At 41.8% G+C, this 24038-nt stretch overlaps 2 protein-coding genes across 13 annotated transcripts in view; one reads left to right on the top strand and one right to left on the bottom strand.

Moving 5' to 3' along the window:
• Positions 1-1092: 1092 nt before the first annotated feature.
• Positions 1093-8149, bottom strand: ANAPC13 (anaphase promoting complex subunit 13). Of its 4 annotated transcripts, none has more exons than XM_058552809.1 (3): positions 8028-8149; positions 5226-5350; positions 1093-1275 (listed from the first exon to the last, which is right to left on the bottom strand). In XM_058552809.1, the coding sequence occupies exons 2-3, from the start codon at positions 5322-5324 to the stop codon at positions 1150-1152; spliced, it is 225 nt and encodes a 74-aa protein (XP_058408792.1). In that variant the 5' UTR covers positions 5325-5350; positions 8028-8149; the 3' UTR covers positions 1093-1149. The 4 variants fall into 4 exon arrangements, with proteins under 4 accessions (XP_058408792.1, XP_058408803.1, XP_058408784.1 ...); XM_058552820.1 differs by lacking the exon at positions 8028-8149 and adding an exon at positions 7833-7921; XM_058552801.1 differs by lacking the exon at positions 8028-8149 and adding an exon at positions 5698-7629.
• Positions 7839-24038, top strand: part of CEP63 (centrosomal protein 63) — a 58374-nt gene continuing 42174 nt past the window's right edge. For 5 of the 9 annotated variants that reach the window (XR_009221841.1, XM_058552728.1, XM_058552765.1 and 2 more), the window contains exons 1-3: positions 7840-8118; positions 16816-16884; positions 18075-18252. Coding sequence is in view for 8 of the 9 variants with exons in the window: in XM_058552728.1 (XP_058408711.1) it covers positions 7922-8118; positions 16816-16884; positions 18075-18252 (444 nt within the window). In the remaining variant the exon portion in view is untranslated. Of the gene's footprint in view, positions 8119-8184; positions 8265-8656; positions 8737-9744; positions 10836-16815; positions 16885-18074; positions 18253-24038 lie in introns of those variants that run through there. The other 4 variants (XM_058552756.1, XM_058552737.1, XM_058552746.1 and 1 more) reach the window with 4 other exon arrangements.

Raw genomic sequence — 24038 nt, 5'->3', positions numbered from 1 at the left:
CTTTTTCCCTGGGTTGTCTTTCTTTGGTGACTGAGGGACTGGTGCCTTGGGGTCTTTATTCTGAGACAATGACTTCCAGGCAGGACACAGATGCACAGGGAGGAGCTCAGCCTGGATGTGTCTGGATTACAGGAGAGCGGCTACAACCATGTTTCTGATTGAAATTCTAAAAGAGGCTCATTTGTTTTGTGATGTACTTCTTACTCCTAAAAGCTAGGTAAACAAAAAGACCCCATAAAAAAGGATGAGAAGAGAGATTTCAATTATTCAGTGTTTTCAGTTTTTCAATGAGGGATACAGAAGTATAAGCCAGGGCCTCTTCCCAGAGTTTATGATCTGGGCACAGAACAAGAAAGACGCCACTTAACAGAGGCAAACAATTCCAGGAGATCAATGTCCATGAATGGGTTCTGCAAAATACAAGTTCTTATACAAATGCTTAACTAAATCTGACTCCATGGTGTTTCAGTTACATCTGAAAGCGCTTTGAGAAAATAAGAAATGCTGTTACTAGATAAAACATCTAGCCAAAGATCCTTTCCAGAGGCACCAAAGGAAGTTGTAGGGGCAGCAGAGGTAACTGTGTCAGATAACTTTTTAATCTGTAAATGTATCCAAAGTTTGAAAATCCTACAGGGAATCTTAGGAGTCCCAGTAATCAGTGAACAGGCTATCTATACATCCATTACATCTACAGGCTTCACACACATCACTCAGAATCTTCTCAGAATAGGGGTATATGAGATGGTAATAATTCTCTTCACGTCTGGCTTCCTCTTTGCCTTTCCCTCTCATATTTTCAATCACCCGTGTCACAGGACACAGATAAGCAGTTGGGATGTGTTAAGCTCTGATAGTAAAGCAAAATCAGAGTTAAAGGCAAAGGTTTAACTCATGATGTTCAGACACAAGCCAGTGAATGAAGAACTTTAGGTTCAGAGAGCCAAATATTCTGCACTCCTGAGAAATCTCAATCAGTTTCTCGCTCTGGTGAGTTATCTCCACATTGCACTTTGCTGCCACAAACTAAGTGGGTATACATTTTTGAGTGCTGATCTATTACTAAAAGATTTCAATTAGGAGACTGGAAGAAAACATTCTGCATCTATGTATTTTTTAAAAATCTGTCCATGAAAAAGGAGCCGAGGGTCAGTTTCCTATGGGGGGAACATTCTCATGGAGGTACTGTAAGGCTAAGTCTGTCCACTTCATTTCTTGTTCTTTAATAGATTCTGTGGTGCCTCCGTTGTCCTGTTCAGGTTCAGGAAGCTCGTTCTGAAAAGGTACAATGGACATTCAGAATGACGGTTTACTCCGCATTAACAAACCCCTTAAAACTCAAAAGCACTTAGAATTAAAACCTGAGTTCCTGGAAATAAGCACCATAATTCATAGAACTGTATTCTATAGAAAGAGCTAGAATAAACAGATGTCAGGACATACTAGAAGTATTGCTCAAACACGGCCTGGTCTGCCTCAGTAGGGAATGATGGCATCATGACCCTAGTGCCTGTGCAGGAGGCAGTGTGGCAGAAGGCTAAGGGCTCAGGCTATGGAAGCCACCGGGATCCAAGCCCACGACGCCATCATTTGATGGGTTACTCGGGCAAGGTATTCAAACCTTGGGGCCTTTGCTTCCTCTTTGGCAGTGAGGGAAAAAAAGCAGCCGTCACCCCACAGAACTGCCGTGAGGACTAAATGAGGTAATCTAGAGCAAGTGCTCAGCACTACACGGGGCACCCAGCGCTCAAGGAATATCTGTGCTTATTAGTGCCTAGGAACACCGAAAAGAGCCAATATTAAATCTTTTTTAGGAGGCTGCTTTAATAGAATAACACATTTTCTGGAATATTCCTTAAGCACAAGAAACTTATTAAAAAACTACCCTGTACCCAACATGCCCACATTATAATTGAGTTAAGTGGGGAGCCCTGAAACTGGAACATAACGGATGCGACCTCCCCCTAGTGGTGGAGCAGGGCAACATAAAACACAGCAAATGACCAACTCATATTCCACCAGCAATTTTCTTAAAATGGTAAGCCATTCTATACTTAGTGTAGAATCTGGGATAGTTCCCTTATATATAAATTTTCCAGCTTTATTGCGATATAATTGACATGTAACATTGTGTAAGTTTAGGTGTACAACATGATGATTTGATACACGTATATATTGTAAAATGATTACCATGTTAAGGTTAGTTAACACCTCCATTATCTCATATAGTTACCAGTTTTTTGTATGTGGTGAGAACCTTTAAGATAGTTTCTTTATATTTTCAATTTAAATTTATTACTACCAGAACCCTGCGTGGTACCAGAGTTCACTGATACCAATATATGTCCTTTCAATTATCTGAATTTACACTTTTTTTAAGAGTTAGCAAACTGTTACTCAATATCCAGACTTAGGATTTCCCACTGGATTCCAATTTGCAGGACATGAATATAATAATGTTTTTCTCATTTAAAATTATGTTCAATATATAAAAACTGATTTACTTACAATATGTACAAGTATATTTGAATCATATACATCTTGCTCTACAAATGTAAGACTGAGATTCAAACATGCTTGCACAAATTGAAAAAAATTATTTACTGTAAGGCAATAACATAAACTTAAAAAGTTTGGTTCTAATAATTACTTATAGCTGACAAAGCACAAACAAGTCCTTGGTTAATAAATTATTTAATTCAGAGACAGGCAACTTTGCTTAATTTCATCCCATCTGTGGTACGCATTCTAAAATAATGTGTCTTTCATCTGGTCACTATTGTCTCTTGCAACGAATGCCAACATATAAAATTGTGTATGCATCTGGAAAACAAACACAAAGTATCATAAATCTCTACAGTATACTGCAAAAATGGTCACAATTCTTTGCAGCTCCTGCTATAAAAGTCTGAGTCTATCTCCTCATCTTGATCTGGACTGGCCACGTGGTTTGCTTTGGCTAACAGTATGCAGCTGCAGTGCCAGGGGGCCAGTTCTTGGCCTAAGCTCCATGAAGCTCTGTAGTTTCCTCTCATGCTGCTCTTGGAACCATGTGAGGCCATGCGAAGAGGTCTGGGCTAGTCTGCTGGACAATGGGACACTGTGTCCTCATCACCCCATGATCCCATCTGACAGCCTACTAACAGCCAGGACACGTGAAAGTGTCCTGAATTACCCAGCCTCCAGCTAGCTGCTGGCTGACTACAGAACACCAGCCAAGTCCAGCACGGATGAGCCAAGCTGGTGAAGACCAGAAAACCCTCTCAGCTGAGCTACAAAGCTACGAGATAAACAGCTGCTGTTTTAAGCCACTATGTTTTGGGGTGATTTGTTATGCAGCAAAAGCTAACTGATACACAAGACATGGGAAAAGATGGATTAGCAACAGGGCCAGGCTACAAACTGAAAGTCAGCATGGAAATTTCCCTCTCCTTTATCCCCTACCACACAAATGGTCTCCAAATCCTGCCATAAGCATGTCCAGAATTCAGCAATTCTCCTCCATTTTCTTATCTTTGTTCAGGCCCTCCTCCCTTGCCTAGACCACTGCAATAGCTTCTTAATTGGTCTCTCTGCCCTGTCACTTGCCCCTTTCTCCACGGCAGACATTCTCTAACAATGCTGATTGTTAAACTGATTTTCCAAAACCCAAAACTGAGCATGGCAGACTTCCACTCTGAAGACCACTCATTCCTGGATATCCCCAGGATGAGGTCTAAGCACGGCACCAAATACTCTTCTCAAATCTGGTCCGAGCCCAACTTTTCTGCCTACTTATATGACAACATATTCTCCATCCACACTGAATGCCTCACCATCTCCCAAAGCCTTTACAAATTTGGAGCCTTTGCACCTCTGTCCCCTCTGCTGGAGTGCCCTTGTCTACCTGACTAAACTTCTGATCCTCCCTTCTGACATTCTCTCTGAAGCCTTTCCTGAGAGCCAACAGGCAATCAACCACCTCCAATACTACATAGCTGTTCATGACCCCCACTTAGGACACTTTTTATAACTATTTATCTATGTTACCTCTTTAGACCTCTAGGGACAGAAACTACATCTTATGTTCAATTAGTCTCATGGTACACAGTAGGCTTAAAAAAAATGCTTGTCGAGTGAAAGAATGAACTAAAGTTTACAGGACATGATCTGGAGCCTCACAGACCTAGGTGTGAAGTCCAACCCAGACTGTGGACAAGGTCCCCTCTCTGATCCTATTTCCTGCCCGTAAAATGGGGTAACACCACCACCCCTGCAAGGTTGCTCTGAGGATCAGAGATAATGTATGTCAAATTTCAACCTCAGTCCATGGCATAAAACTGGTATTCAATAAGTAGCAGCTATAATTCTCATTATGCTCTTTTGACTATTTTTGTAAACTCAAACTAAGCTGTGACTTATTATTTGATATGTTTTATCCATCAAACATATTATTATCTCCTATTCTTAAATGAAAATGTGGGTGAGCTGAATTTTATTTCTCTGTAAATAACAGCAGCAGATCATCTACCTCCAAGCTATTTTTTATTAATGGCTCTTCTCAGGGCAGTTGGCATGCTCTAAAGAAAAACAGTCCCTAAATCCTGTTCTCCTTGTTTTTTGTTAGGCCTCTTATGACATAAATAGGACTTTTTAATAGGCATTTATACAAGCAAAACTTTTACATAACTTATTCATGAAGTTTAACAAACTCCTTGCAGGAGAGTTTTCCAGAGATTGGGAAAGAAAAGAGTATTCCAGAAGCCTGTTGGTCTAAATGCAAAAGAAGAAAAGCCAGGTGTCTTTTGAATATTTTCCAGGGAACCTGGGATAGGTGTGTGTACCAAGAGTGCGAGTTTCTAAAAATGTCAACTGACAAACCACAGGTAGAGAAGTTAGAAATGCAGTGCTCATGCCACTGCTTCTTGTTCCTCTCCTTCTAATGCACTAAACTCTCATTATCCAGTTTACTAGCTTTGGTGTGGTGGATAGAACACGGCTCAGAAGACCTGTGTTCCATGCCTGGCATGACCCCTAGCCAAGGTGGTCATATCAGCTCTCTGAACCACAGTTCTCTTCAAATAAAGACTTGAGCTAAATGCGCTCCAGAGGCTTCTAGGGTTAGAGGACTCCACAGCTTTGATTTCTCTGCCCTGCTAGCTTTTTTGTCCACTGATTCCTACCTCTACCAGGACCCACCAGATCATACCTTTAACCCATCATCCTCAGCACAAACTATAACCTACCAGTGGTATTGCGACATCCTCATAAGGAAGCTTGTCTTCTCGCCAAGCATCATCAATCAAATCCAAGATCCTTCCATCTCTCTGGACCTCACTGTCCATTCTCCGGCAGCTTTATCTTGTCAGATCTGTAAGCCAAAGAGGTTATTTCTTAAACACGAAGACTGAGATGACGTAATCCCGCACTCGGAGTTCCCAGGCTTTTCGGCCTGGATATGTCTTTTGGGATAACATCACCCTGGGAACGACTCACCTCTTGCCTGGGTCAGGTGACAACTTACTTTATAAGATCACAGTCCCTTCCTCCTGCCCCCTCACTGCTCAGCTTTACAGTGTTATCGGACAGACATCAGACATAGCCCAGTTGACAGACCAGTGTCACAGCGTGACAGGAGGCCAACATACCTGAGGGCCTCCTTTACAAGGCCACAGTACATCTTGAATGTAGCTTTTCTCTCCTAAATTGCACACTCACCTTTCCCTGTTTGAGATGCCTTTGATGGGTCCTTGATGCATAACCAAGTCTCCTCTCTGGCCCCTCTAGCCTTTCCTGCACCATTTTTACAAAAGTCTCCACCTGCCTTGGCTCTAATCTCAGCATTCTTAGGCACAGGAGCTAAATGAACACACTGAGATAATGCTGAACAGGGTTACACGAAGTGACCAACGACAGATTTGACAGAAATCCTCAGTTGAGCCTGTAAAAGAAACTGCTTCCTTTCTGAAAACAGCGCCCAGCCTGAGCTCTGAAAGGAGCACCTCTAGGTGAACAACAGTGGCAGTACCCCATGCTGCTCGTGTCTGTTTCCCTTCAGGGTTCCTTCCTCTGATTCTCAACGCCATACTCCCTTCCATGCCTGGCCCAAGCAGTCAAGCGGCTTACTTAGCTCCTTGACTACAGCTGATTCCCTATTTTTCTCCTAAACGGCTGCTGCCAGCTTGGAGGGCACCTCTGCATCTCGTTTCCAAGTTTGGGCTCTTGCTTCTTCATCACAGGCACCAGACACCACCCTACTGTGCCACCTGCTACAAAGCAGCCATCCTGATGGCTTGGAAGCCAATGACACCAAAGGCACTCTTTTATTCCCAGTTTGAGACTATGAAGATTCATACAAGAAACAATCTTCAGGTGCAGAATCCAACTCCTTCATACAGGCCTGTGCTTGTCCCCAGTAGTGTGATTGCAAGGTAACCCTAATACCTGTAATAACTGTACAGATTGTAGTGGCAGAAGGGTTTTGCCCCCATGATAAGGATCCAGGCAAAACTGAAGCAAAAGGTGCCCAGCTACTTCTGCCACCAGTGAACATGATGAGGTCTTCACGTTTAACTCAACGATTAATCCAGGACTGCCCAGTGGACAAGTGAAAGCCAAGGAACCTGTCTTTAGGAAATCCACACACAAGGAGTTCCTGCCCTCAGTTCCAGTTATACTTTTGGAGTCCCTGGACTCCAAAATCTGGAGTCCTATAAGACCCCTCCCTTTTCCTGCTGCCACTCCTTCGTCCTTGCTGCTCTGCCCCTGGGGATACCCTCCTTAATTTTCTAAGGTGACCAAAACCAGCCGATTTTCCCAGTCACACACAGATTCCATCTTTTTGTCAAGTTTTCTAAAATCACAGCAGCTTCAGCAGGCACTCGGCCCTCAAATGCTTCCTTCTTGTCCTTAACATCTACTAAACAAGTCAGGTCGCCTCTGCAACCCACTGCTCAGGTATAATTGTCTCCAAGTGATTTTTTTTTTCTTTCTGCTGAGGAAGATTAGCCCTGAGATAACATCTGTGCCCACCTTCCTCTATTTTGTATATGGGACGCTGCCACAGCATGGCTTGACAAGCTATGTATGCATAGGGATTGTTATGTGTAAATTTTGTATCAATGCCTCAGCACATCTTCCCCCAATGTGTCCTCAATCTTTATTCACCCGTTCCTTTTCCAAACACCTCTAACCCTCTCATACTTGCCAGCCTCTGCACTTAAAACCCTCTTTCCCCCAGCACTAACACCTACTTTTCCCTCCAAACTCAAAGTGTGCGTCAGCTCTTCCGGATCAACGTCCTCCTTCCACAGTTGGGCGCTAAATTGCCTTCACTCTTAAGGGGCTGGAAGAGTGGAAAGCATCAAGACAGGCGATGTCCAGGGCACGGCCACTGTCCCAAGCACTTGCCACACTCGACAGAACGAACCACTACCAGTTTCCCGAACAAACTGTTCTTACGCACGTGACAGTCCCAATGCCTGGAAGGCTTTTTACTCTTTTTCCCCAGCTAATCCCCAGTCAGTCTAGAAACTCTCGGGTCGCCTCCCGCAGGAGGCCCTCCCCCAGACCCAGGCGCGCGCGCGCCCGCCCCTGCAAGGGTCCCATGGCTCCCAGGGCTCATGAACGGTCCCGACGGGAGGCTGCCACATCGCCGGTTACACGTCCTCCCAGACAGACGGTGCGTGCGCCCCCCGGGGCAGGCCTCTCTGTGCTCCAGAGCTCTGTAAACGCGCAGCTCCGCGATCAAAGCAGGAAGGCGTTTTCCCTCACTAGAAATGACCCTCGCAGGCCACCACCGTCGTACAGGTGAGGCTGCCCCCGCCGCGCCTTCCGGCCCGGGCTGGAAGTACCAAAAGCGGAGCGGGGGAGGTCCAGGCCCGCCACGCGAGTCCTCTCCACCGGACCCGGCGTGTGATAGGCGAATGAGTATGAGAACGAAATGAAAGCCTCAGCTTCGGCCGACGGAAGTTGGAGAAGCGCGACGCTGAGGAACAACGCGATCCCGCCCCTCCAAAACCTAGGCCTGCAGCGCGGTAAACCCTTACCGGTACCCGACCCAGATCGCACCACTTCCGCCAGACCCCGCCCTCCTCATCACGTGATCCGCACGCCCTTTTCTCCGATCCCCGGATGTGGGTGAGCCCATTTGCTGGCGCGGAGGGGAGGTCAGGGAGGACGTAGTGTCAATTCAAAGTGAGGGCGCAGTGGGCGGAACGAACGTGCCGGCGACGGAGGCTGGACGTCAGGTTGGCGGTGACGCGCGTGCGCGCCCCCGGCCGGAGGTAACGGCGGGAAGGCTCGGGGGCGCGCTCGCGGCAGCCCGTAACCGCATGTGCGCACGTAGGGCCGGCGAGGGCCTGAGGGGTTCTGGGCTGGAGGCCGCTCTGGCTGCAGTGGCGCCGCCGGCCGCGCGGCCCCAGGGACCGGGACTGGCTTCCGGAGCTGCCCGCCTGCCGCCGGGCCCGCCCCCGCCGGCCCGGGCCCGCCCCGGCGCCCCGCCCCTCGTCCTTGCCGCGGACGCCCTGCGGCCGCGCGAAGGCGACTATGGCGGTGCCGGGCGCGCCGTCCGCGCCAGCCAGGTGGTCAGCCTCTACCCGGAGGCTGGGAGGCTGGGAGGCCGGGAGGGCGGAAGGGCGGGGGCGAGCTGCTCTCGGGCCCTCACCTTCCCTGGCGGAGCCAGGCTTCCTCCCCGGGGGAGGGACCCCGGCACAGCCCTCCCGCCCGGGCTCCGTGCCCTGTTAGCTCCCTAGCAAGGTGCGACTTAGGTCCTGGACGGCGGGTGATACCGGTTCATGTGTGGTGGAGAGGTTAGCGATTTTTAGCAAGGGAGTTGCTTTACAAACGTTAATGTTAGTACAGGAGATACGGAACTGTGGCAGAAATCGTGAAGGACTGAAGTTGGGGAACCCTGAACTTAACGGATTGCTCCATACGGATCAGGGATGGGAAATAAATGATAGAGTGAGAGTTTAAAAGGGACGGTTCTGTAGGAACACTTGAATCATGAAGATATTTGAAGACAGTAAATCTAGGCTCATAGCGTGGTTTTGCTTATGTCTCTTACAACAGAAGAGTAAAGAGTCTGCTGTCAGTGACTGGTCTCCGTTTACAGTTACAGTGCACTTATTTGCACAAAGTAGTTTTCATTGAGCCTTACATCCGATTCCTTAAACCGGTCTTTGAAAAAAGTTTTTTAATTCCTTTAATAAAGCAGTATTGTAGGGTAGGTACCCTGTAGTTATGCAGTTCCCCACATGCTTACATTTAATTTTATTTTATAGCTATGAAGAGGAAATCGTCATAAGGATCATCAACTACATGTTACTTTCAAATATTTACATTTCTACTTATCGTAGCTGTAGCTTAACGATAAGGTGTATGTATTTTCTTATTCAGCTTGCAGTACCATATTTAGATTGATTTTTATCCTGAGCTTCTTGCCCTTTGACTATATCATTATCACTGATCAGGATAGTAAAAGACAAATTAAAATAGGTTAGAGATTTATAAACATTCAGACAGTCACACCGCCCTTTAAGATGTATGTAGATTCAAGTTTTAAAATTATTTGTAATAATTGTGTATGTTAATTGTACTGATGCCATTTTCCTCCCATTAATAGGTGGGAGACGTTTGCTTGGTCATCCGTATTCTCATTTGTGTAGTAGTGGTGGCTGGTGGTGACAGCATCAGTAGTCCACTCTATCAGAGCTTCCTACTTAAAAAAAAAAAAAAATGTTAACTTGATTTGAAATTCAGCTGAAGCCAACATTAATATAGGTTTCAGGAACTGAATTTTTGATTTTTATGTTATGTTAGGTTTTTTTTCCCCTCCAAGAGCTAAGTTTTTTTTTTTCAGTTTTACAAAACCACAGTGTTGTCATCACACCTAGGAAAATTAAAAAAATTACATAATGTCAATATTCAGTCTGGATTCAGATTTCCCCAACTGTCCCTTAAATGTCTTTTTACAATTAACTTGTTTGGATCAAAATCCCATAGAGATCCACATGTTGCATTTGGTTGATACACCTTTTAAATCTTTTAATATAGCAGTCCTTGCCTCCCTTTTTTCCCTTAACATTCTAGATTTAGCTGATTGCATCCACATGGTATCCTTTAACATGTACATCTATTCCCTTTATTTCCTGTGAACCAGTAGTTAAAGCTAGAATTGCACTGTCCACTATAGTAGCCACCAGCAAGCTGTGGCTATTTAAATGAATTAAAGTGAAATAAAACTAAAAATTCAGTTACCTGGTTGCATTATCCACGTTTCAAGTGCCCAATAATCACAGGTGCTTAGTGGCTACCATTTGAATAGTGTGGATAGAAAATATTTTCATAATTGCAGAAAGTTCAGTTGAACAGCACTGATCTAGAAGCTGGATCAGATTCAACCTTGATTTTTTTTGGTGGTGGGGGTAAGATTTCCTAGGTGCTGCAGTACACATCCTATTGTATTAGTTATCAGAGAGGCATGCAGTGTCTCAGTTGTCTCTTTTTGTGATATTAAGATTGAGCAGTGTAGTGGCTTCAGGTGTTGTCAGCCCAATCCAGCCATCATGAAATTCCCCATGAGCCTTTCGCTCGATGGTGAATTCTTTCCATGGATTTAGATTGCCTATAACCATTATTGCATTAGGGGTTGCAAAATGGTGATTTTCTAGTTCTATCATTCCTTCAGTGTTTATTAGCTGGAAATCTTTTATGAAGAACTTTCCCCACCAGTTATTTGACTGCCATCAGCTATTTGAAATACAGTTTGTGCAGGAAAGGCAAGAAAAATACTTAATTCTTTCCCTCTATTTTCAGACTACGATAATGAGTTGGTGGCCTAGCAACCTCCAAAGGTAACCATGAGGGTTTTTGCCTTTTTATTTTTTATCATGAACTTACAGACTTGAATATATTTAAACTGTTTCAACCTAGTGTAGGTTGACAATACTCACATTGTCCTGTCTTTGGCCAGTGGCAGCCCTTTTAAGTTGGCTCCTGTCCACTTTGGTATGACCAGTAGTCTTTGATAATTTCCTTGTTTTCTGGTAAAACCTCTTCCTGGCTCTTTTATACATTTCTGGCCACTAGGAAGCCCTGGTTCCTTTGAGCAGTGTTTAGAGACCATAGTCTGGGTGCTGGAGGTGCTCTTGCTATTAGGCTGGTCATTGGTTCTAGGATTTATAGCAGCCAAAGATAGGAAATACTTTTTTTTTTCTTGTTTTTTTTTTTTTTTTTGGTGAGGAAGATAGGCCCTGAGCTAACATCTGCCAATCCTCCTTTTTTTCGCTGAGGAAGGTTGGGCCTCGGCTAACATCCATGCCCCTCTTCCTCTATTTCATATGGAACGCCACCACAGCATGGCTTGACAAGCGGTGTGTCGGTGCGCACCCAGGATCCAAACTGGTGAACCTCGGGCTGCCGCAGCGGAGCGCACCCACTTAACCGCTTGTGCCACCGGGCTGGCCCCAGGAAATACATTTTTTTTTTTCTTTTTTTGAGGAACATCAGCCCTGAGCTAACATCCATGCTAATCCTCTTTTTGCTGAGGAAGACCGGCTCTGAGCTAACAAGGAAATACATTTTTTAAAAGAGTAATATACAGAATTCACACTGATATTTCCAACTTAATTTTATAGTTTTTTCTTTACATATTTGATTTTTTTATTTGTATCTTTTTTGCTGAAAATCATCGTATCTAATGTCATTAATATAATTACTTTTTTTCTTATATTATATTTAACAGTTTCAAATTAACAATACCAATTTTATTATTAACAATATGATTCCTGAATAGTGTTTAGGATTTCTTTGCAGTTCTTTTTTGTCCTTATATATCTCACTTGGGATATGTACAGTAAAATTACTGCATTTTAAAGGCATATGAAACAATTTGTTATATGATTAGGCTGCTGACTTGATGTCTAGTTGACTTATTTCATTTTGTTTCCAACTTTTCAATACTACTTTTTTTCCCATTTGCATTTGTTTTATTATATGTAAAGCATTAGCATATTTCCTATAAAACAAGTAACTGTCAAATAAGCTACAGCCAGACAAGTTTAGCTTTCATCCCTGTTTTCTCCACTCTATTTCCCTTTCTTGTAGTATCATATTTACTAGTTTTGGATTTATCCTTCCATAAAAACAAATGCACCATATATATATATTTTCCTCCTTTCGTAGATAAAAGGTAGTATTTGCATACACTGTCTTGTATCTTGCTTTTTTTACCTAATAATATATGCCTTGTAGATCCCCCCACAGAAGTATGTAGAGATTGTTGTCCCTTTTCACGGCTTCATAGTGTTCCATTGGTGGATGAATATTCTATTAGTCCCCTGTTGATGGGCATTTGTGTTGTTTCGTACTATTGCAAATAGTGCTGCAGTGTATATCCTGTGCATGTGTGATTTTGTATTTTTACCAATGTATCTTGGGGATAGCTTCCTAGAATTGGCATCGTTGTATCAAAGGGTAAGTGCATACGTATATATCAGTTGCTAGGTATTGCCAAAATCTCCTCTAGGGTAGTTGTACCATTTTGCATTCCTACCTACAGTGTCTGTGAGTGCCTGTTTTCTCATAGCCTTGTCTTCAGAGTATACTGTCAAACTTTTAGTTTTTGGTTAATCTAATACAGAAGAAAGGGTAAGTCAGTGTAGTTTAAATTTGTGTTTTTCTTATTGTGAGTGAGGTTGAGCATCTTTTCATATGCTGAAGGTCATTTGCATTTCTTGTTTGGTGAACTACTTGTTTGTATCTTCTGCCCATATTTCTGTAGACCTTTTTCCCCCCTCAATTTTTAGAAGCTCTTTGTGTATTTGCATAATTAACCCTTTGTGATAAAATTTTCAAATACTGTTGTCATTTGTGTTTGAACTTTGCTCATGACACTTTTCCCACGTTAAAGTGTATTTTTGTCAACTCAGATTTCTCAGTCTTTCCCCTTATTCTTTCCGGATTTTGAGTCATAGTTTGGACAATGTTGTAAAACTTCATTTTTAGGGGCCGGCCCGGTGGCGCAAGCGGTTAAGTGAGCGCGCTCTGCTGCGGCGGCCCGGGGTTCGCCGGTTCGGATCCTGGGCACGCAGCGACGCACTGCTTGGCAAGCCATGCTGTGGCGGCGTCCCATATAAAGTGGAGGAAGATGGGCACGGATGTTAGCCCAGGGCCGTCTTCCTCAGCAAAAAAAGAGGAGGATTGGCGGATGTTAGCACAGGGTTGATCTCCTCACAAAAAAATAAAAAATAAAAAAATAAAACTTCATTTTTATTTTGGAAAATTTTTTTGATACTTTATCTGCTGATTTTTTTTTCCTTTAAGTTTAAGTAGGAACCTTTCTGGCAGTGGTAAGTTATGTTGACTGTTTATTGGAGCAGCCACAGTTTATCAGCCATAGTATATCTGACACAGCCATGGGTCTCTGTAATCATAGTAACACCAGGCAGATAAGGGGCAGAGCACTGTTATCCTCCTTTACATGAGACTGGATGGGTAGGCATATCCCTTCTATTAGTACACATTGATTCATAATTCTACCCAGAGTTGTTATTTTCTTCGTGTGTCCCATTTTGTGAGTAATTTGATCTTGGGCATATAGTCTGGATATTTTTCCTCATATGTAAAATGATGAGGTTAAATTGGAGGCTTTCAGGTTTTTTCTAGCTCTTAAATTCCAATATGTTAATGAATTTCAAAGATTTGCCCTTTATCAGATATCCTATTTGCATTCTTTTTTCCGTAAGATTTAAAGTGTGTTTTCCCTGCTTCCCAGACTTGGTGAAGAAGCTTGTATTTCCTTTAACCATCCTATTCCAGATTTCACTGATTTAAAACAGTCTTCATTCCAAAGGAGAGTTAAAATTAATAACTTCTGTTTGTTGAAGTCCTGGTCTAGCTACAGAAGTGACTAAGATTATTCTGTGACAATTGTAGAGCTACATAGTTTCCATTTAAACACATTAGCATTTTATGTTAGTGGGAAGGAGTAGCAGATTATCAAACAATAATTACTTAAATTTATATTTAATATTATGAACAAAGACTATCTAACATATAGCTTTCACATGGCACAGACAAAGAAGAAATCAAAGTGACATAGTGCATAGAGCTGAATGAAGGTCAGGTTGGTTAGGAGAGGAATCAATGATTTAGCTGTGAGAAACTCAGATGAGAAAAGTCCACAGCAAATCCAAGTCCTTGCTCTTCACTTGATCCTATGGAACGAGAACTGATGGTGCCGGGCAGCTTCTCAAGCAGATGGTGAAAGTATTGTTAAAGAAACACATTACACATTAGTAAGATAACTTATTTTCCATGGAGAATGTTGCTGGTCCCCCCTGCCCCCCAACCCCCAACCCCCCCTCCCCCCCACTTGAAAACAGATATCTCTTTGTCTTAGTTTTAGACCATTATTTTGATTTCTGAAATGGCCATTTTCCCCTATGTGGACTACTTTCACTGTTGTGCTGCTGCCATCTGGTGGCCATGGAGGTGATGTCATACTTTAGTTTGTATTTTTTTCCTGTATCCAGACTTTGATTTGGTTTGATTTTGTTTATTGCCAAGAAGAGACTATTAAACCGAAAGAAGATATGAAGGTATTTTAGGATCTGGAGTACTATAAAATGCATAAAGATTGCACAGTGGCTGTCACAATGCCTAGGTTTGAATCTTGGGACTATAATTTTTAGTTTACTGGTCAGGTTATTTAACTGTCCAAGCCTCAGTTTCCTCCAAGTAATAATATCTATCTAAGTTTTGTGAAGAATGAATTAGACAATATATACAAGGCAGAACAGTTGAACATTCAATGACTTAGCTTCTATTATACATATTGCTAATTATTAAATCATAATGTCATCCAGAAAACATATTAATGTATTATATGTTACTAAATATATCAATGTTTAAGAATAATATGACCTGAAGAAGTATAATGTTACTAATGATAATCTTGAGTGACTGTAGGAGCACTGTCCTCAGGACTGGCGCTTTCCTCCATATTTAATAACTATCCGTGTATGGTGGTCAGGAGCATGCTACTTACCGTGGGCGTTTAATTGGCTGTTAGAATCTTATGAAAAAGCTGGAAGAAGCCTCGGAGATTACAGTTCGTACTTCTCATTTTACAGATGCCAAAACCGAAGTCCAAGGACACAAAGCTAGTTGGTTGCAGAGCAGGACTGTATCCTGGGTCTCCATCTACATGGTGCCGTGGGAACTGTGTACTGCCTCTCATTTCCCTAGAGTGGACCAAACACGGAATCTGGGTTGTGTTGTAATTGACTGTGATGGGGTTTGAAAGAAAGTGGAGTAGAACGTGAAAACCTTTTCCTTTAGGTTTTTATTTTGTCTAATGTTGGTGCAATGTGAAGGATAAACCAACTGGAAAAAAAACCTCTCTGCCGTGTTTGTGCATAAATAGTTAGTTTACTACTCCTGTTAGTAACTTTAGAAATCAATGTGGGTAGTGTGAAGTGGTTGTATTCTAGGCTTCTCATCCTCCTCTGTGTCTCCAGGACACCCCATGCATGCCTCTGTCACTACATTTATCACACTGGGGGAACATTTTCGGTTAATTTTTTCTCTCCCATACTGGATTAATTCCTTGAAAAGGGCTGTGTCTTTCATCACTGTGTATCCAGTGGTTAGTGCAACACTGAATCCTTTGTTGCATAAAGGTATCCCCTTCTCAGAGCAATAAAATGTTTAGATGAGGCTTTAGGACGAGGGGGCAGAACCTCCACACCACAGTCTTTGGGAATTACCTAAAGACTAATTCAGGGTTGAGCCTTTGAAGGTCTAAGGAAGTGAGAAGTGGTTTGACGTTGATTAAAGTGTTGAAGATTTGTGACGAGAGGGGGGGAACCTACAGCAGGTGCTACTCGTTGGCACTTCTGAATTTAAGGGCAGTCTTTCTCCCTCTCACCTCCCTTTCTTTACCATGTGCCTTTCCTTTTCTGCAGCAGTATGTTCTCTCTCCCTTTTCTTCTTTCTCTTGCTAGACTCTTCTCTGTAGTTCTTTGGCTATGACCAGTTTGCACAGGAGGCTAGGTAAAAGGGAGGGGAGTTGGGAAAGTTCAGCCAAAAGCATCCAGCACATGCTGTGTTGAAAGTTGAAATGCTGTGCTAAGCTCTGGAGCTGCAGGGATGAGTCAAATTGGTTTCTGCCCTTGAGGGATGAATAGTAAGGAAAAGGCGTGTACAAAAAACTCATTTCCAGTGTGGTATAGCTCCCGTGAAGGAAGCTGGAAAGGACGAGGAGCGATGAGGTGCCCAGGAGGGAGGGCCCACGTGGCTGCCTTCCAGGGCAGGGAGGGTGCTCTGGGAAGCTTCATGGGCCTCTCTCGAGGGTGCATAGGTCTCCTGTGATGGACCAAGGAGTTCAAGCTCAGGGCATTTTAATAATATCTCTTTAAAAACAGAAAAACCTACACTTTTCCTCTGACACATGTGACCCTCAATTTCTTCCTCTCATTTGTAAGGGGGTTTGTGTCAGTGTCCCTCTGCACTAGCACCCCATCTCCAGCCTGGCCCACCCTTACGTCAGAAAGTAGGGATACAGCAATGAGGTATGTGAAGCAGTCATTTGGGGAGAGTGTCAACAGCCATTCAGATCCTTTTAAGTGATTTTTTTTTTAACCTGAAAGGTATTTGGTCCTGGTGTTTCTTGACGTCATAGTCCCTGCCTGCTTCTGCAGTTATCCTAAGAAGTGCTGCAGTTTCTCGTTGTTATTTGTATGCTTTTCACTCACGTTCTTAAGTTTGTAAGTTGGAATGTTAGAACTTAAAAAATGCGTTTGGTCCTGACTGATTTTTTTGCTTTCCCAGTTGCCGAAACAAAGGGGATTTGGCGATGGAGGCTTTGTTGGAAGGAATACAAAATCGGAGACGTGATGGGTAAATTTGCTTTTGACCTTAGCTTCTCACTGAGTTTTCAAAAGCGTATCTGAGTTATGCTTCTGACCGTTTCGTGCTTTGGGTACAGAAAAGAAAGTGTTGAGCACAGCTAAGCTGGTCCACGCCATGTTTGTGGACAGCGTCTCTCTTTGGGGTATTTGCCTCATCTCTGCAGTGTGAAGCTGGATGCTGGCCTTCATCCCACTTTAAATTTTCTGCTCTTGAAAAGCAAAAGTAGAAGTACAGAGGTTTTGTGACACGAAGAACAAATGCTTTTTTTTTTAAATTTATTTTTTACTTTTTTAAATTTTATTTATTTATTTTTTCCCCCAAAGCCCCAGTAGATAGTTGTATGTCATAGCTGTACATCCTTCTAGTTGCTGCATGTGGGACGTGGCCTCAGCATGGCCGGAGAAGCGGTGTGTCGGTGCGCGCCTGGGATCGAACCCGGGCCGCCAGCAGTGGAGCGCGCGCACTTAACCGCTAAGCCACGGGGCCGGCCCCACAAATGCTTTTTTAAGAAAGTATTTAAGCCTTAGTAGTTAGAGCTCTCTGTGGGCACCCCTGGAAACCTCTTTGAATCCAACACATCTGTGTCCACTTCTCTTTCCACCTCTGCAAGACCTGGCATCTTCTGAAACTTGGAAGGACATCAGTAAGTTTACATAATAAGATAGGTGCAGTAAGTGTCTAATAATAAGGTGGGAAGAAATAATTGAAATAAATCTGATTCAAGGGTGAATTTCTTGTAACAGCTCTTAAAATTGTATGATTTTTCCAATAGCCTACTTGCTTCCAAGGCTTTTTGTTTTGGCCAGCTGAGAATGTGACATAAGCTTGCCTGGGTTCTTCCTGAAAACTTCCTTAGAATATTACAAAAGAGCTAGTTGTTGGTTGTGGAAGTGGCACTCACAAGCCAGACTTAAAACATCAGTCTTGTGTTTGACCAAATGACTTAGGCTTTAGGTTGGTTATTAGAGGAAGACAAAATATTCTGTAGAATAAGTAATCACCTACATATGAACATTAGTGGGAAAAGCTCAGAAATCCTCTTCTTTGCTTCTGATAATTTATTTACTGACATTGTTCCACCTCAGGTAAGTTTACATCTGCTCTGTTTTTACATGTGAAAGATGAAAAGCCACTTGGACATATGTTCTGTGTTCTTGAGGGTCTGTTCTTATTTTTAGGGGTTTTTTGACATCCTGTGAAGCAGAACTACAGGAGCTCATGAAACAGATTGACATAATGGTGGCTCATAAAAAGTCTGAATGGGAAGGGCAGACACATGCCCTAGAAACTTGCCTGGATGTCCGTGAGCGGGAACTTAAGACTCTTAGGAGTCAGTTGGATATGAAACACAAAGAGGTAAAGCAGCTGATTTACTCTTTTTGGTATTTTGTTCTTCCTTTTATATTAAATATGTTTCTTAATATTTGTTGAAGAAAGCATTTGTGTGTCAAGTTAGTTTCTATATTGTCTTTTAATTCTGCTAGTTTCTTTTAGAAGAAAAATTCACTGTGAAAATGCTAAGAATATTAATATTTATTTCAAGGATCATGTTACCTTGGTCACATATAATACATACATCACTTCTTTAAGAAAATGTAAAGGGTGTCACACAGTCTTTGTATAACCTTCTACTATTACATGTCCATATTAACATTCACTGAGTTTAGTAAATGTTGTTTTTGGCCTCATTGTGTGGCTAGTGTAAAAAAGTTAAGCCCAAAATTCAATAATTTGCTTCTTTTGGTTAGATGTAAAACAAAATTCAGAAAACCCTTTTAAAAATATTTGTATTTGCCTTTGTTGAAAATTAGGGGAAAAGAAAGAGGAAAATAAAAATTACTTGTAATCCCATCACCCATAATTATTGGTGACTTGGGGAAAAAGTTTGATAGTATTTGCTGATTGATTTCTCATAATTTAGCTGTACAGTACAAAGAAGTACACTGAATATTGGAAGGGAAGCAGAAAGCTTTGATAACCGCAAGAATTGCCTCTAAATTTCTGGCGTGGGGGCTGGCCTGGTGGCATAGTGGTTAAGTTCGCACGCTCTGCCTCAGTGGCCCCGGGGTTTGCGGGTTTGCATCCCAGGTGCAGACCTATGCACCACTTATCAAGCCATGTTGTGGCAGGTGTCCCACATATAAAGTGGAGGAAGATGGGCATGGATGTTAGCCCAGGGCCAATCTTCCTCAGCAAAAAGAAGAGGATTTGGAACGGATGTTAGCTCAGGGCTAATCTTCCTCATAAAAAAAAAAAATTTCTGGCATGAATGTCAATCTCAGAAGGATTAGAAGAGTTGTAGGGAAACACTGGTCCCAAGCTCCACTCTGATGGGCTTTCCTCCTGGGAGGATCACCACTCCTTAGTGCTGCTACTCAGTGTGCTCAGGTTCACGTCCCTGAGTGGTGCACACTGAGACTATGATTCTCCTGATGTCCTTATCAAGAGGTCCTCTCTTGGTATTTTAGAAATGTTTCATGTAACAAGAAAAGAGTTAGGCTTGATAAAAGTATTTTTGTGCTTCTCAAGACAGTCTTTCTTTTTTTTTTTTAAGATTTTTATTTATTTATTTTTTCCCCCCAAAGCCCCAGTAGATAGTTGTATGTCATAGCTGCACATCCTTCTAGTTGCTGTATGTGGGACGCAGCCTCAGCATGCCCGGGATCCGAACCCGGGCCGCCAGCAGTGGAGCGCGCACACTTAACCGCTAAGCCACGGGGCCGGCCCTCAAGACAGTCTTTCAATGGTCGGCCATTTGTACTTTGGGTCAGAGCAGTGTGTGGTAATATTGGCTGTGTCAAATTCAGTTTTCTGTGAAGGTCATTTGCTAAACTGGAATTTATTTTAAAATTTGGGTAGACTTTTGAGAATATATTTTAAAATTACACTTCATGCAAAGGTTTGGAGGTGGTGAAAAAGCACATGGAATGATAATTGTATTTGATTTTTTTAAAAATTGTAATTTAGGTAGGGTCAGTGCTCCTTGTCTGCTAAGCTACCTTAGCTACCATTTCTTTATTTCTCCTAGGGTGGAACAAAAGTAGTTCTGTTTGGTAAGTTAAAGTGATAGTGGTTTCCTAGTTAAGAAAAACACCATGCATATAGATATCTAAGTGGTTTATTTGTTAGAAACCCATTGAAAAAAATTCGTGTGTGTGACTATGAGAATATTTAGTCACTCCAAGGCTGTTTGAACTTATTCCTGTAGCATGGTTTTGATGTCAAGGGCATTGCTGCCATTGCTTAATACTTTAAAGAGAAATTAAAGGGATTGAATGGATAGGTTCTGTGGTAAGGATTTGAAGATTACAAGTTTGGCCTGGGGACATAAAAGAAATTCAGAATTGTAGCTGTCTGGTCAATTTGCTGCTTCATTGATTGGGCTGCTGAAAGTTGATTAAGTTTCTAGAAGTAAACTGCTTTTACCAAACACTAGTAATGGGAATTTATTCCATGGAGTTTGTCTGTGAAATTGTGTTGGTAATAATGTGTTCATAATCTACTTTGAACAGTATGTGATATAAGAACTAGAAAAGAGGGCTTTAAGTTTTTGTCCTTCTTATTTGTTTGAAAGTTACAGCAGGCCTAGAAGCAGCTAGGCCTATGGTACAAACCACTGCTACTGAGATGACAGGTCCTCGGTGAGATAAAAAGCTTGCACCAGAATGTAAATCAGTACATTGCGTCCTTCACTTCAGAGGAAGTTTTGCTGTATAAAAATATCAGTTTGCACTAAACAGTGTGTTTCGTGACACAGTTGATTTACATTCTGCCTCAAGCTCCTTCTCTCTCTGGATTCCAGCCCGGCTGCAGATCATAGTTGGAGGAGTACTAGTATAAACAACTCATTTTGTAAATGAATGCTTTAGGTATTTGCTGATTACACTGTTGGGAATGCGTTGGTTTTTTTCTTTTTTTTTTTTGGCTGAGGAAGATATGCCCTGAGCTAACATCCATGCCAGTCTCCCTCTGTTTTTTAGTATGTGGGCTACAGCACAGCATGGCTGCTAACAGAGCAGTGTAGGTCAGCGCCCGGGAACCAAACCCAGGCCACTGAAGCTGAGCACGCTGAATTTAACCACTAGGCCCCTGGGGCTGGCCCGGGAATGTGTTGTTTTTAATGGACATTTCTGCTGCTCTTACCTTCTCATGCCCTACAGAGTAGGTAGGCCTAAAGAAAGGAGTAAGGAATTTGGAGTCCTGGCTCTGCCTCTTTTCAGCTAAATGGCCTTGAACAAATAATCTCAGCTCTGAGCCTGTTTCATCATGTGTAAAATTAGGATATAATTCCTATGTCCCAGTGTTGTTGTGAAGATTGAGTTACTGTTTAAGAAACCTCTTTGAAAACTCTAAATTGTATTGAAAATGATCAGTTATTTCAGCTCTTTTTTCTGTCATCCATACTGACAGTTTCAAACCTTGGCTCCCATTTCTCTACCTAATGCCACTCCCTCCCTCTGAACATTTAACCTCTGTTTTTCTCCTCTTTTTCTTTAAGAAATTTAAGTATTGTTGAGTGCCCATTATGAACCATACTCTGGTACATAAATTAAATTAAGCAGTCTTTTCTTCGCATTTAATATTTATGCTTGCCATGTATAGTAAATAAAAAGAAAAATGGTTCTACCATGCTCGTAAGGAAAAATAGGAATCATCTGCCCCACCCCTCTGCACCTAGGAGTCCTGCTTCTCTGAAGCAGTCATTTCAATGCCTTTAACTCTTTCTTTTGGTATCCTTCTGGTGTTCTAAGTAACATTTTATACTGATATCTCTTAATTTTCAGTTTTAGCTATTTATTTAACAACTTGCTCCTAAAAGATAAGGGTTTTTCTCTCTTATGTACATTTTCTATCCCGTCATCCTGCTGGATTGTTTACCTTAACTTTTGCTTAGATTAGTATTCAGTATTTATGTCATTAAGATAATAAGTATTATTCACAGCTGAGTCAGATAGTATAATGATAATCAGACTTATTTCTTGAACAATTTTTTATTTTCCTGGGAATTAATAATTGTCTCATTTTCATTTTCTTTTTAAAAATGTACCTAACGTTAATTTTTCCCTAACTCTGACACAAGTGTCAATCTTCCCTCTGTGTTCAGACGTATCAGGTAGTCTGTCCATTTCCTTTGTTTCGCGGTGAAGACATCTTTCCTGGAGCTCACTGTTCCCAAATATGGATAAGTTACTCTGTAGGCTAGCTATAGAGCTGTCATCACCATTATTCTGGAGGTTTCTATACTTTTCTTCTTTTTGCTCCTTTGTAATTCTCTGTCATATTCTTTATAAGTTTATTTCTTCGTTTTGGTAGAACATACTTTTGAGATCTTAGACATCTGAAAAAATTTTTATTCTCTTTTCACTTCTGATTGGCTGTAGAATTCTGCTTGAGAAGTAAATTTTACTCAGGGTGTTTTTACTGAAATGTGACTTTTTCAGACTTTAACATTTGGTAATGGCAGACTAGGTAATTTGGGCCAGTCCACCCACTGAGAACAACTAGGTAAGTTAGATTTAAAAAAATCTGCTTGAAGTAGAGTGCTAACAAGATAGTGATGAATTACCTGGCCAGGGTCTGGGCTAGGCTAGAGGTCCAGGGAGGTGAGCCCAGAGTTTAGGGACAGTTATTAGCTGAAACTAGAGAAGGCAGCTGAGAGGAGGAGAGGCTGAACGGGGTTTTTGATAACTTCAGGGGCTAAGAGACTAAAGGATTTGGTGTCCAAGGTGGCTGTGAACACCTCCTCACTTTGGGTTGGGACCTTGGAAGGCAGCACCCTAGGAGTAAGGACGGGCCAGATGAAGAACAGGCCCTCTTGAAATTGCCACTTAGCTGCAGACATTTAAATCTCTGAAATCAGTTTAAGATGATCCTAGAGTGCTGCTGTCCCCAGGTATCTCCAAAGTGCTAGGACTTCCAGGAACCTGAAAAAGCAAACAAATTTTCTCCAAAGGAAAAAACACCATTCTGGGTCTTAAATTATTTCTTCAAGTAATTTTGCTAATGAAATACTTAATACCCACACAGAAAGGAACCTCAGATATACAAGGAGACAAGACAACAAAAATGAAAAAAAGCAGAAGCAGTAGAAGATAGAAGCTGACCCATGGCAAGTCTAGACATTGGCATTATCATGCTCAGACTTGATGATAGCTGTGGTTACCATGTTCAAGGAGATAAAAGATAAGATTGAGCCATTCAAGAAAGAATTGGAAACTATAAAAAAAATGAAATGAGTGGAAATTTTGGTATTGAAAAATAGAATAACTGAAATTAAAACTTGAAAGATTAAGGGATACTTAGTGACCTGGAAGATAGGACAGAAGAAAATATTTAGAATAAAGCCCAGGCAAATGATAAAAAATATAGAAGAGAAAAAAAGAGAAAGAGGATACAGTGAGAAGGTCTAATATGAGTGTTTTGGAATCCCTGAAGGAGAAAAAAGACAGAATGGGCAGAAGCAGTGTTTGAAGATGAATTGGCTGAGATTTTGCCAAAAATGAGGAAGGCCATGTATTTAAGAAGTCCAAGAATCTCAAGCAAGATAAATAAAAAGGAATATTTACCTAGGTTGAAAACTAAAGACAAAGAGGAAATCTGAAAAGCAATCAAAAAAACCAAATGGATTATCTATCGAGAAAAAAAGACAGATTATCTACAAATAGCTCCTAACAGCTGGCTTGTCAGCTACAACAGTGAAAGCCAGAAGACAGTAGAATGATATCTACAAGCAAAGGAATGACTTTTGTTCCTGCCAAACTAGAAATCTCTACCCAGAATACAGATGAAATAAAGACATTTTCAGATCAACAAAAATTGAGAGAATTTGTCACTAGCAGACCTGCACCAAGGAAAAACTAAATAATGTTCTTCAGGCAGAAGGAAAGTGATCCCAGATGGAAGCTCACGACATAAAGCAAGAAATGAAAGGCAGCAGTAAATATGGGGTAAATCTGAATGAATATTGACTATATATAGCAACAGTAGCCTTTTCAGTTTAACAGATATGTAGAATTATGACGGCATATAAGTCAGGTTGGGGAAAATAACTAGAATTAAAGTATCTCTGTATCCTTCAGTTGCCTGGGGATTGGTAAAACTACTAATTAACATTAGATTTGTTAAGTCACAGACTCCTGTTT

Source organism: Diceros bicornis, chromosome 2, assembly GCF_020826845.1.
Source record: "Diceros bicornis minor isolate mBicDic1 chromosome 2, mDicBic1.mat.cur, whole genome shotgun sequence".
NCBI classification, from domain to species: domain Eukaryota; kingdom Metazoa; phylum Chordata; class Mammalia; order Perissodactyla; family Rhinocerotidae; genus Diceros; species Diceros bicornis.
The sequence above is the reverse complement of the archived record's forward strand: the minus strand, read 5'-3'. Positions and strand labels throughout refer to the sequence as shown.

Coding starts and splice junctions, on each gene's coding strand:
- ANAPC13 (XM_058552809.1), bottom strand. CDS start 5,324: ATGGACAGTGAGGTCCAGAGAGATGGAAGGATCTTGGATTTGATTGAT. Junction 1,276..5,225: donor AGGATGTCGCAATACCACTG/GTAGGTTATAGT, acceptor GTACCTTTTCAG/AACGAGCTTCCTGAACCTGA.